The 13032-nt window shown below is 38.5% G+C and overlaps 1 protein-coding gene across 1 annotated transcript; it reads left to right on the top strand.

The window, feature by feature from the left end:
* Positions 1-11485: 11485 nt before the first annotated feature.
* On the top strand, positions 11486-12448 carry LOC102921224 (olfactory receptor 10A4-like). Its single transcript, XM_006996606.1, has one exon. It carries the CDS (start codon positions 11486-11488, stop codon positions 12446-12448), a length of 963 nt encoding a protein of 320 aa, XP_006996668.1.
* Positions 12449-13032: the final 584 nt, after the last annotated feature.

The raw sequence follows: 13032 nt of genomic DNA, 5'->3' as shown, positions 1-13032 counted from the left end.
AAGAGAGGCAACATGCAGCAGTTATGCTTTTTGAAAATCCAGAAAGGAAACAGAAAACAAGGAACAAAACACCCACCCAATAAAGTCAAATCCAGAAATCAGCAACTAGTGCTATAATAATCCCAAACCCAGAATCTAAGATGTCAGTGAAAAAACACAATAACAACAGCTAGGACAATATGTCTCCATTAGAGCCCAGCTATCCTACCACATCAATCCCTGAGTATTCCAACATAACTGAAGGACAAGAAAAAGATCATAAAACAGACTTTATGAATACGATAATAGTCTTTAAAGAAGAAGTGAATATATCCTTTAAGAAATCCAGAAAACGTGACTCTCCCATTTCCCTATGTTCTTATCCCTCACTCTTCACCCTCTGCCACTCCCCAACACACCCAGTCCACTCATGTAGATCTCATTCACTTCTCTTTCCCTGGGCCATCCAGGTGTCCCTCCTAGAGTCTTTCCCTGCTAGCTAGCCTCTCTGGAGCTGTGGGTTGCAGTCTGGTCATCCCTTCCCTCGAATCTAGTATCCACTTATGAGTGAGTACATACTATGTTTGTCCTTCTGAGTCTGGGTTACCTCACTCAGGATGACATTTTCTAGTTCCATCCATTTGCCTGCAAATTTCATGATAACATTTTTTTTTTTTACTGCTGAGTAGTACACCATTGTGTATATGTACTACATTTTCTTTATCCATTCTTCATTTGAGGGGCATCTAGGTTGTTTCCACGTTCTTGTTATTACGAATAATGCTGATATGAACATAGTTGAGCATGTGTACTTGTGATAAGATTGAACATTCCTTGGGTATATGCCCAAGAGTGGTATAACTGGATCTGGAGGAAGACTCATTCTCAACTTTCTGAGAAACCACCACACTGATTTTAAGAGTGGCTGTACAAGTTTGCATTCCCACCAACAGTGGAGGAGTGTTCCCCTTGCTCCACATCCTCTCCAACATAAGCTCTCTTCAGTGGTTTTGATCCTAGACATTCTGACAGGCATAAGATGGTATCTCAGAGTTGTTTTGATTTGCATTTCCCTCATGACTAAGGCTGTTGAGCAATTCCTTAAATGTCTTTAGCCATTTGAGATTCTTCTGTTGAGAATTCTCTGTTAAGCTCTATAGCCCATTTTTTAATTGGATTGTTCAGTATTTTGAAGTGTAGCTTTTCCAGTTCTTTATATATTTTGGAAATCAGCCCTTTGTCAGATGTGGGGTTGGTGAAGATCTTTTCCCATTCTGTAGGTTGTCATTTGGTCTTATTGACCATGTCCTTTGCTCTACAAAAGCTTCTCAGTTTCAGGAGGTCCCATTTATTAATTGTTGCTCTCAGTGTCTGTGCTACTGGTGTTATATTTAGGAAGTGGTCTCCTGTGCCAATGAGTTCGAGGCTACTTCCTACTTTCTTTTCTATCAAGTTCAGGGTAACTGTTATGTTCAGGTCTTTGATCCACTTGGACTTGAGTTTTGTCCATGGTGACAGATATGGGTCTATTTGCAATCTTCGGCATGTTGACATCCAGTTATGTTAGCACCCTTTGTTGAAGATGCTTTCTTTTTTCCATGGTACTGTTTTGGCATCTTTATCAAAAATCATATATGTTCATAGGTATGTGGATAAATGTCAGGGTCTTCAATTCGATTCCATTGGTCCACATGTTGGTTTTTAGGCCAGTACCAAGCTGTTTTTATTACTATAGCTCTATAGTATGGCTTGAGGTCAGGGATCGTGATGCTTCCAGAAGTTGCTTTATTATACAGGATTCTATTAGCTATCCTAGTTTTTTTTTCCATAAAATATTTTTTTTATTTTTTTTCTTTTTATTTAATTTTACAATACCATTCAGTTCTACATATCAGCCACAGATAGCCTTGTTCTTCCCCCTCCTGCCCCCTTCTCTTTCTCCCCCACTCTACCCCCCATTCCCACCTCTTCCAGGGTAAAGACTCCCCCGAGGACTGAGATCAACCTGGTAGACTCAGTCCAGGAAGGTCCAGTCCCCTCCTCCCAGACTGAGCCAAGCGTCCCTGCATAAGCCCCAGGTTTCAAACAGCCAATTCATGCAATGAGCACAGGACCCGGTACCACTGCCTGGATGCCTCCCAAACAGATCAAGCCAATCAACTGTCTCACATATTCAAAGGGCCTGATCCAGTTGGGGGCCCCTCAGCCACTGGTTCATAGTTCATGTATTTCCATTTGTTTGGCTATTTGTCCTTGTGCTTTATCCAACCTTGGTCTCAACAATTCTCACTCATACAAACCCTCCTCTTTCTCACTAGTTGGACTCCCAGAGCTCCACCCGGGGCCTAGCCATGGATCTCTGCATCCAGATCCCTCAGTCATTGGATGAGGTTTCTAGCACAACTATTAGGGTGTTTGGCCATCCCATAACCAGTGTAGGTGAATTCCGGCTGTCTCTTGACCATTGCCAGCAGTCTATTGTGGGGGTATCTTTGTGGATTTCTGTGTGGGCCTCTCTAGCATTCTGTTTCTTCCTTTTCTCATGTGGTCTTCATTTACCATGGTCTCCTATTCCTTGTTCTCCCTCTCTGTTCTTGATCCACCTGGGATCTCCTGCTCCCACAACCCTAGCCCTTCATTACTCCCACTCATGTCCAGGCTGTTCATGTAAATCTCAGCCATTTCTCCATCATTGGGTGTTCCCCGTGTCTTTCCTGGGGTCTTGTTTTTCAGGTAGCCTCCCTGGTATTGTGAGTAGCTGTCCAGTCATCCTTGTTCCACATCTAGTATCCTCCTATGAGTGAGTACATACCATGTTTGTCTTTCTGAGTCTGTGTTACCTTACTCAGGATGATTTTTTTCTAGATCCATCCATTTGTCTGCAAAACTCATGATGTCATTTATTTTTCTCTGCTGAGTAGTATTCCATTGTGTATATGTACCACATTTTGTTTATCCATTCTTCAGTTGAAGGGCATCTAGGTTGTTTCCAGGTTTTGGCTATTACAACAATGCTGATATGAACATAGCTGAGGAAGTGCTCTTGTGGTATGATTGAGCATTCCTTGGGCTTATGCCCAAGAGTGGTATAGCTGGATCTTGGGGGAGATTGATTGCCAATTTTCTAAGAAAGCACCATATTGATTTCCAAAATGGTTGGACAAGCTTGCATTCCCACCAGCAGTGAAGGAGATTTCCCCTAGTTCCACATCCTCTCCAGCATAAAGTGTCTTCAGTGTTTTTGATCTTAGCCATTCTGACAGGCCTAAGGTGGTATCTCAGAGTTGTTTTGATTTGCATTTCCCTGATAATTAGGGATGTTGAGCAATTCCTTAAATGTCTTTCAGCCATTTGAGTTTCCTCTGTTGAGAATTCTCTCTTTAGTTCTATAGCCCATTTCTTAATTGGACTGTTGAACATTTTGGTGTCTAATTTCTTGAGTTCCTTATATATTCTGGATATCAGTCCTCTGTCAGATGTGGGGTTGGTGAAGACCTTTTCCCATTCTGTAGGCTGTCACTTTGCCTTGTTGACCGTATCCTTTGCTCTACAAAAGCTTCTGAGTTTCAAGAGGTCCCATTGATTGATTGTTTGTCTCAGTGTCTGCGCTACTGGTGTTATATTTAGGAAGTGATCTCCTATGCCAATGCATTCAAGACTACTTCCTACTTTCTCTTCTAGCAGGTTCAGAGTAGCTGGATTTATGTTGAGGTCTTTGATCCACTTGGACTTAAGTTTTGTGCACGGTGACAGATATAGATCTATTTGCAGCCTTCTACACGTTGATATCCAGGTATGCCAGCACCATTTGTTGAAGATGCTTTCTTTTTTCCATTGTACATTTTTGGCTTCTTTGTCAAAAATTATATGTTCATAGGTGTGCAGATTAATGTCAGGGTCTTCAATTCAATTCCATTGCTCCACGTGTCGGTTTTTATGCCAGTACCAAGCTGTTTTTATTACTATAGCTCTATAGTAGAGCTTGAAGTCAGGGATTGTAATGCCTCTAGAGGTTGTTGTATTGTACAGGATTCTTTTGGCTATCCTGGGTTTTTTGGTTTTCCATATGAAGTTGAGTATTATTCTTTCCAGGTCTGTGGAGGATTTGTGTTGGTATTTTGATGAGGATTGCACTGAATCTGTAGATTGCTTTTGGTAAGATTGCCATTTTTTTACTATGTTAATCCTGCCTATCCATGACCCTGGGAGATCTTTCCATTTTCTGACATCTTCTTCAATTTCTTTTCCAGGGACTTAAAGTTCTTGTCATAGAGGTCCTTCACTTGCTTGATTAGTGTTACCCTGAGGTATTTTATATCATATGTGGCTATTGTAAAGGGTGATGTATCTCTGATTTCCTTTTCAGCCTGTTTGTCAATTGTATATAGGAAGGCTACTGATTTTTTTGAGTTGATCTTGTATCCTGCCATGTTGCTGAAGGTGTTTATAAGCTGTATCAGCTCCTTGGTTGAATCTTTGGGGTCACACAAGTATACTATCATGTCTTCTGCAAATAAGGAAGGCTTGACTTCTTCCTTTCCGATTTGAATCCCCTTAATCTCCTTATGTTGTTTTATTGCTCTGGCTAGAACTTCAAGTACTATATTGAATAAGTATGGGGAGAGTGGACAGCCTTGCCTCATTCCTGATTTAAGTAGAATCTCTTTGAATTTCTCTCCATTTAATTTGATGTTGGCTGTTGGCTTGCTGTAAATTGCCTTTATTATGTTGAGGTATGTTCCTTGTATTCCTAATCGCTCCAAGACCTTTATCATGAAGGGGTGTTGGATTTTGTCAAATGCCTTTTCTGCATCTAGTGAGATGATCATGTGGTTTTTTTCTTTGAGTTTGTTTATATGATGTAGTACATTGACGGACTTTCTTATGTTGGACCACCCTTGCATCCCTGGGATGAAGCCTACTTGATCATGGTGGATAATTGTTTTGATGTGTTCTTGGAGTCTGTTTGCCAGTATTTTATTGACTATTTTTGCATCAATGTTCATGAGGGAGATCGGCCTGTAGTTCTCTTTCTTTGTTGTATCCTTGTTTGGCTTAGGAATCAGGGTAATTGTAGCCTCATAGAAGTTTGGTAATGTTCCTTCTGTTTCTATTGTGTGGAACAATTTAGAGAGTATTGGTATTAACTCTTCTTTGATGATCTGGTAGAATTCTGCACTGAAACCATCTGGTCCTGGGCTTTTTTTTTTTTTTTTTTTTTTTTTTTTGGTTGGGAGATTTTAATGACTGTTTCTATTTCCTTAGGGGTTATTGGATTATTAAAATAGTTTATCTGGTCTTTATTTAATTTAGATATGTGGTACCTATCCAGAAAATTATCCATTTCTTTTAGGTTTTCCAGTTTTGTGGAGTAGAGGTTTTTGAAATATGACCTGATGATTCTCTGGATTTCCTCAATGTCTGTTGTTATGTCCCCTTTTTCATTTCTGATTTTGTTGATTTGGATTCTCTCTCTCTGTCTTTTGGTTAGTTTGGATAAGGGCTTGTCTATCTTGTTGATTTTCTCAAAGAACCAACTCTTTGTTTCATTAATTTTTTTGTATTGTTCACTTTGTTTCCATTTTATTGATTTCAGCTCTCAATTTGATAATTTCCTGGCATCTATTCTTCCTGAGAGACTTTGCTTCTTCTTGTTTAAGAGCTTTCAGGTGTGCTGTTAAGTCAATAGTGTGAGATTTCTCCAACTTCTTTATGTTGGGATTTAGTGCTATGAATTTCCCTCTGAGCACTGCTTTCATAGTGTCCCATAAGTTTGGGTATGCGGTGTCTTCATTTTTGTTGATCTCTAGGAAGTCTTTAATTTCTTTCTTTCTTTCTTTCTTTCTTTCTTTCTTTCTTACTTTCTTTCTTTCTTTCTTTCTTTCTTTCTTTCTTTCTTTCTTTCTTTCTCTCTTTCTTTCTCTCTTTCTTTCTTAACCCGTTGGTGATTCAGTTGAGCATTATTCAGTTTCCATGAGATTGTAGGTTTTCTGTAGTTTTTGTTGTTCTTGAAATCTAACTTTAAACCATGGTGGTCTGATAGAACACAGGAGGTTATTCCAATTGTTTTGTATCTGTTGAGATTTGCTTTGTGGCCAAGTATGTGGTCGATTTTAGAGAAGGTTCCATGGGGTGCTGAGAAGAAGGTATATTCTTTTTTGTTAGGATGGAATGTTCTGTAGATATCTATTAGGTCCATTTGAATCATGACATCAGTTAAGTCCTTTATTTCTCTGTTAAGTTTTGAATTGGGAGATCTATCCAGTGGTGAAAGTGGGATTTTGAGATCTCCCACTATTAATGTGTGGGGTTTTATATGTGGTTTAAGCTTTAGTAATGTTTCTTTTACATATGTGGGTGCCCTTGTGTTTGGGGCACAAATGTTCAGAATTGAAACTTCATCTTGGTGGATCTTTCCTGTGATGAGTATGTAATGTCCTTCTTAATCTCTTTTGATTGCTTTTAGTTTGAAGTCTATTTTGCTGGATATCAGGATGGCTACACCTGCTTGTTTCTTAAGACTGTTTGATTGGAAAGTCTTTTCCCAGCCTTTTATTCTTAGGTAGTGTCTATCTTTGAATTTGAGATATGTTTCTTGTATGCAGCAGAAAGATGGGTCCTGCTTTCATATCCATTCTGTAAGCCTGTGTCTTTTTATAGGTGAATTAAGTCCATTGATATTAAGGGATATTAATGACCAGTGATTGTTCATCCCTGTTATTTTTTGGTGGTAGTGTTTGTGTACTTCTGTTCTTTGGGGTTTACTGCTGTGGCTTTATCTATTGCCTGTGTTTTCAAGGGTGTATCTGACTTCCTTAGGTTGGAATTTTCCTTGTAGTGCTTTCTGTAGGGCTGGGTTTGTGGATAAGTATTGTTTAAATTTGGCTTTGTCTTGGAATGTCTTGTTCACTCCGTCTATGATGATTTAAAGTTTTGCTGTGTATATTTGTCTAGGCTGGCATCCATGATCTCTTAGTGTCTGCATTACATCTGTCTAGGTCCTTCTGGCTTTCAAAGTCTCCATTGAAAAGTTGGGTGTTATTCTGATGGGTTTGCCTTCATAAGTCACTTGACCTTTTTCCTTTGCTGCTCTTAATATTCTTTCTTTATTCTGTACATTTAGTTGTTTAATTATTATGTGGTAAGGGGACTTTTTTGGGAGGTCTAGTCTGCTTGGTGTACTATAGGCTTCTTGTATCTTCATAGGCATTTCCTTCTTTAAGTTGGGAAAGTTTTCTTCTATGATCTTGTTAAATATATTTTCTGTGCCTTTGAGTTGGTATTCTCCTTCCTCTATCCCTATGATTCGTAGGTTTGGTCTTTTCATGGTGTCCCAAAATTCTTGGACATTTTGTTTCATGACTTTTTTTGCTTTATGTTTTCTTTGACTGATGAATCTATTTCTTCTACTGTATCTTCAACATCAGAGATCCTCTCTTCCATCTCTTGCATTCTGTTGGTTATACTTCCATCTGAAGTTCCCGATCGTTTACTCAGATTTTCTATTTCCAGCATTTCCTTTGTTTGTATCTACTTCATTTTTTCTATTTCCCTTTTCAGGTCTTAAACTGTTTCCTTCATCTGTTTCATTGCTTTTTCATGATTTTCTTTCAGTACTTTATTGTTTTCTTCCAGGACTTTATTGTTTTCTTCTAATTTGTTTGCCCTTTCCTCTAGTTGTTTATAGCTTTCTTCCCATTTTTTTTGTCTTTTCCTCTACATGAACCTCTACCTTCTTCATGATGTTATTCACAAGGCTGTTTCCTTCTGCTTCTTCCAATTTTTGATGTTCAGGTCTACATGTTGGAGGAGGGCTAGGTTCTGATGATGCTGTATTGCTCTTCATTTTGTTGTATGTACTTCTGCCTTGATATCTGCCCATCTCCTTGTGGTACGTTCTTGGTCTTATCAGTGCACTTGGTTCAGACAGAGCTGATAGATTCAGGAAGTCTCTCTCTCTCTCTTGTCCAGATCGGAGCTTTCTTGTCCAAATGGGAAGTCCAGAGCAGGATGGGAGCTCTTGTCCAGAAGGGAAGTACAGGGTAGGATGGGAGCTCTTGTTCAGAAGGGAAGTCAGGGGCTGGATGGGACCTGGGGGCCAGTCCCATATAATGTTAAGTATTTTTCTTTCCAAGTCTGTGAAGAATTGTTTTGGTATTTTGATAGGGATTGCATTGAATCTCTAGATTGCTTTTGGTAAGATTGCCATTTTTACTATGTTAATTATACCTACCATGAGCATGGGAGATCTTTCCATTTTCTGATATCTTCTTCAATTTTTTTCCTCAGAGACTTAAAGTTCTTATCATACAGATCTTTCACTTGCTTACTTAAATTTACCCCCAAGGTATTTTATATTATTTTTGGCTACTGTAAAAGATGATATTTCTCTGATTTCTTTCTCAGTCTATTTATCATTTGTATGTAGGAGGGCTACTGATTTTTTTTTTTTTTTAGTTAATCTTGTATCCTGCTACCTTACTGAAGGAGTTTATCAGCTGTAGTATTTCCCTGGCAAAATTTTGGGGTTTACTTATCTATACTCTCATATTGTCTGCAAGATGTAGCACGAATCTTAAAAGGTACCATACCCTTCGATGAGCCCAAGGGACTTGGATAACCGTGTACCAGGCTTTTTTTTTTTTTGTGCCACCAACAAGATCCCAAATCACAACATGGAAACTTATTCTTAGTTATAAATGCTCAGCCTAGCTTAGGCTAATTTCTTGCTAGCTCTTATAACTTAACTTGTTTGTCTTTATCTACCTTTTGCCTCGGGGTTTTTACTTTTCTTTCTTTCTGTATGTATGTCTTACATACTGTATGTATGTCTGACTGGCAGCTTAAAAGGTCTTAATAAAGACAAGCCTGAATCCAGGTATTGGGGTAAATGCTGGAAGATCAGAGAAGCAGAACAAGCCACAGCCACCTCACCTTGCCAATTCCTCAGCTGATCCTGTTTTTTCAGACTGGAAGCTTCTGAGTCCTCATCCAAATAGATCTTAGCTGAACTGTGCTGCTCAAAGCCTAAAAGCTTAACCAGCTCTAGTTCCTGGTTTTCATGCCTTATATACCTTTCTGCTTTCTGCCATCACTTCCTGGGATTAAAGGCATGAGTCACCATGCCTGGCTGTTTCCAGTGTGGCTTTGGACTCACAGAGATCTGGAAGGACCTCTGCCTTCAGAATGCTGGTATCAAAGGTGTGTGCCACCATTTTCTGGCTTCTGTATCTAGTAGATGCTCTGTTCTCTGACCAAAGATAAGTTTATTAGGTGCACAATATTTTGGGGAACACAATATCAATACAGCAAATAGTGAAAGTTTGACTTCTTCCTTTCCAATTTGTATCTCCTTGATCTCCTTTTATTGTCTTATTGCTCTAGCTAGAACTTCAAGTACTATGTTGAATAAGTATGAGGAGAGTAGAAAGCCTTGTCTTGTTCCTGATTTTAGTGGAATCACATTGAGTTTCTCTCCATTTAATTTGATGTTGGCTGTCAGCTTGCTGTAAATTGCCTTTACTATGTTTAGGTGTGTTCTTTTATTCCTGATCTCTCTAGAACCTTTATCATGAAGGGGTGTTGGATTTTGTGGAAGGTTTTTTTCAGCATCTAATGAGAGATGATCATGTGTTTTTTTTTTCTTTCAGTTTGTTTATATGGTGTATTACTTTGACAGATTTTCATATGTTGAACCATCCTTGCATCCCTGGGGTGAAGCATACCTGGTCATGGTGGATAATTTTTTTGATGTGTTCCTGGATTTGGTTAGCCAGTATTTTATTGAGTATATTTGCATCAATGTTCATGAGGGAGATTGGTCTGTAATTCTCTTTCTTAGTTGCATCTTTGTGTGGATTGGGTATCAGGGTAACTGCAGCTTCATAAAAAGAGTTTGGTAATGTTCTTTCTGTTTCTATTGTGTGGAACAATTTGAATAGTATTGGCATTAGCTCTTCTTTGAAAATCTGGTAGAATTCTATGCTGAAACCATTTGGTCCTGGGCTTTTTTTTTTTTTTTTTGGAGACTTTTAATGACTGATCCTATTTCCTTAGGGGTTATTGTTCTACTTAAATAGTTTATCTGGTCTTGATTTAACTTTGGTATGTGGTACCTGTCCAGAAAATCATACATTTCTTTTAGATTTTCCAATTTTGTGGAGTACAGGTTTTTGAAGTGTGACCTGATGATTCTCTGGATTTCCTCATTGTCTGTTGGTGTTTCCCTTTTCATTTCTGATTTTGTTAATTTGGATGCTCTCTCTATGCTTTTTGGTTAATTTGGTTAAGGGCTTATCTATCTTGTTGATTTTCTCAAAGAACCAACTCGTTGTTTCATTGATTCTTTGTATTGTACTCTTTGTTTCTGTTTTATTGATTTCAGTCCTCAATTTGAATATTTGCTAGCATCTGTTTCTCCTAAACTGTTCATTTCTTAAGAGAAAAATGTTTCATTAAGATATTTCAACCAATTCAATGAGAAATTTAATAGTTATTGGTCATTCGCACCTTTTATGCTAGTCCAAATGAAAGACTGATAGTGAAGGGCTGGGAATGTCTTTGTGGGTTGTTTGAACTTCGTTTGTGTTCTAAACTACACCCACTAGTATTACAAAGATCTGAATGGTAACTGGGTAATAGAGCTTCATAAAGGATGCTATACCACAGTCCTTAGAGATTCAGGTGAATCATGGGTATCAATTAGAAACTTTACTTTACTGTGTCTTCAATGAAATATTTGATATTAATAGATTATCTCTAAAAATATACCAAAAATGAAAAGCCAAGTTGCACAAGAAACATTGCTTTGTGTTGTTGTTGAATATATTTCTCCTGAGAGTAACATAATTACACAATACAGGGATATAATCCCTATGGTCTCTCATAAAAATAAAAGTGCTGCTTATGCTTATAATTCATGTTGTCATTTGGCATTGTAAAACACAATACCAACAGCAAGAAGAAGCTTTTCCTTCTAGGCAGTCCTCCAAGCCTCAATATCCTGAAAAAGTTTATTAATGTTGAGAAGATCTTGTATGTTTTTCTATGTCTGTGTTTCTTATTTGTCTAATCATTAACATATTCTACTAAAGCCAGAATTAGATTGTCAAGTAGGTAAATGCTAAATAAGTGACTGGATTAGATTTTTTTTTCTGTTGGATACTTAAGTGGAGCCTTGAGATGATTGTAGAGGTCAGATAATTAGACCTTATTTAATTTTGTTTTATAATTGAAACATTGTCAAATGTAAATTGTAAAAGAGCTTGGGTGAATTACTAGGTAAAAATTAGAATTCATTACTTAGATGCCTTTTTATTCAATTTTTTTTGTGAAAACAGAACAAGATCCACAACAGAATATGGGTTGTTTGTCTCACTGGCATTCAGATATCTCTGTTCTTTTGTTAGCACACTGACAGTGGAAATTTCATTACAGAGCATGATTGACACCGGTCACTGCTGACTGTGTCCCTTGGAACTATTTGCCTGCTCTGTTGTCTTCACGGATGTCTGACTCTGAGCTCATGAGGAATGGAAGCCTGCCCCTCTGCACTGAATTCACCTTGGTGGCCTTTTCTTCTCTAGCAGAGCTGCAGCTTGTCCTCTTCTTTGTGTTCTTGGTTATCTATTTGTTTACTGTGGGAGGAAATCTCATCATCATCTGTGTGATCTGGGCCACCCCTTCCCTGCACACTCCCATGTACTTCTTCCTGATCAATCTCTCCTTTCTGGAGATGTGTTATATCAGCAGTGTGGTGCCTCAGATGCTTGTGCACCTGCTGGTGCATCCCAAGACCATAAGTGTGGGAGCCTGTGCAGCTCAGATGTATGTATTCACCATCTTGGGACTGACAGAATGCTGCCTGCTGGCTGCTATGGCTTATGATCGCTTTGTGGCTATTTGTTACCCACTGCATTACACTCTGCGGATGGGCCCTTCGGTCTGCTTGAAGTTGGCTGGGGCATCTTGGATGACTGGAACAGTGGTAGAGTCAGTCCAGACCACATGGATCTTCACTCTGCCTTTCTGTGGAGCAGGAAAAATTCAGCATTTCTTTTGTGACATCATGCCTGTGGTGAAACTGGCATGTGTGGATACCTCCCAGAATGAAATTGTGCTATTTATTGTTTCCCTGATCTTCATTATGAGTCCCTGTCTCTTCATTCTGTGCTCCTATGTGCGCATCCTTCTGACCATCTTGAGAATTCCTTCAGCAGCAGGCAGACACAAAGCTTTCTCTACCTGTTCCTCTCACATTCTCGTTGTTTCTCTTTTCTATGGCACTGCCTTGTTCACTTATCTCCAACCCAAGAGTTCACACACCCCAGACACCGACAAGGCTACTGCTCTCATGTACACTGTGGTCACCCCTGCTCTGAATCCTGTTATCTATACTTTGAGGAACAAGGAAGTGAAAGAAGCCTTTCGAAAGGTAACACAGAGAAAGCTCCTTAGACAAATGGACTAGTTTCACCCCAGCAGCTGAAACTTTTACCATTGTACAGAGAGTTTACTCAACTCTATCACTCCTCTAACATTTCATGTTGTTATTGAAGCACTGATACCCTAACAAATATGTTTACTTTAGAGTTTTCAATGTAAACAACTAAAGAGTAACACATACTAGGATTATTTATTTGATTAATCATTCATTCAAGTTTTTATGGTATTTAGAAATGAACTCAGTCTAAGACAGTGCACTGATATCAAGCTCAACCTACTCTTTTTTTCACTTTGAACTTTCAGACAAGCCTTAAACTCACTCAGTAGTCAAGTTAAGTCTTGAATCCATGGTTTTCCTACCTCAGTCTCTTGAAAATCTGGGATTACAAGACAGTACTAAATGTGGTTTGTTCAAAATTTCAGCTTTTTATCCACATATCATGGCTATCATCATTTTAAAACTGTTAGAAATAATTATTCATGGAGTAGAAATATTGTAAAACACAATCAAAAAAGTATTTTCCTTTAGATCTAGTAAGGTATTGAGTGCATCCCTCATGCCCTGAAATTTTGTTTAAAGCTTGGTCCTAGAAGATTGAGAAATCTCAT

Source organism: Peromyscus maniculatus, chromosome 18 (assembly GCF_049852395.1).
Source record: "Peromyscus maniculatus bairdii isolate BWxNUB_F1_BW_parent chromosome 18, HU_Pman_BW_mat_3.1, whole genome shotgun sequence".
Classification (NCBI taxonomy): domain Eukaryota; kingdom Metazoa; phylum Chordata; class Mammalia; order Rodentia; family Cricetidae; genus Peromyscus; species Peromyscus maniculatus.
This window is presented reverse-complemented; position numbering and strand designations above follow the sequence as displayed.

Excerpts from the sequence above, each read along its gene's own strand:
- LOC102921224 (XM_006996606.1), top strand. The coding sequence starts at position 11,486 with ATGTCTGACTCTGAGCTCATGAGGAATGGAAGCCTGCCCCTCTGCACT.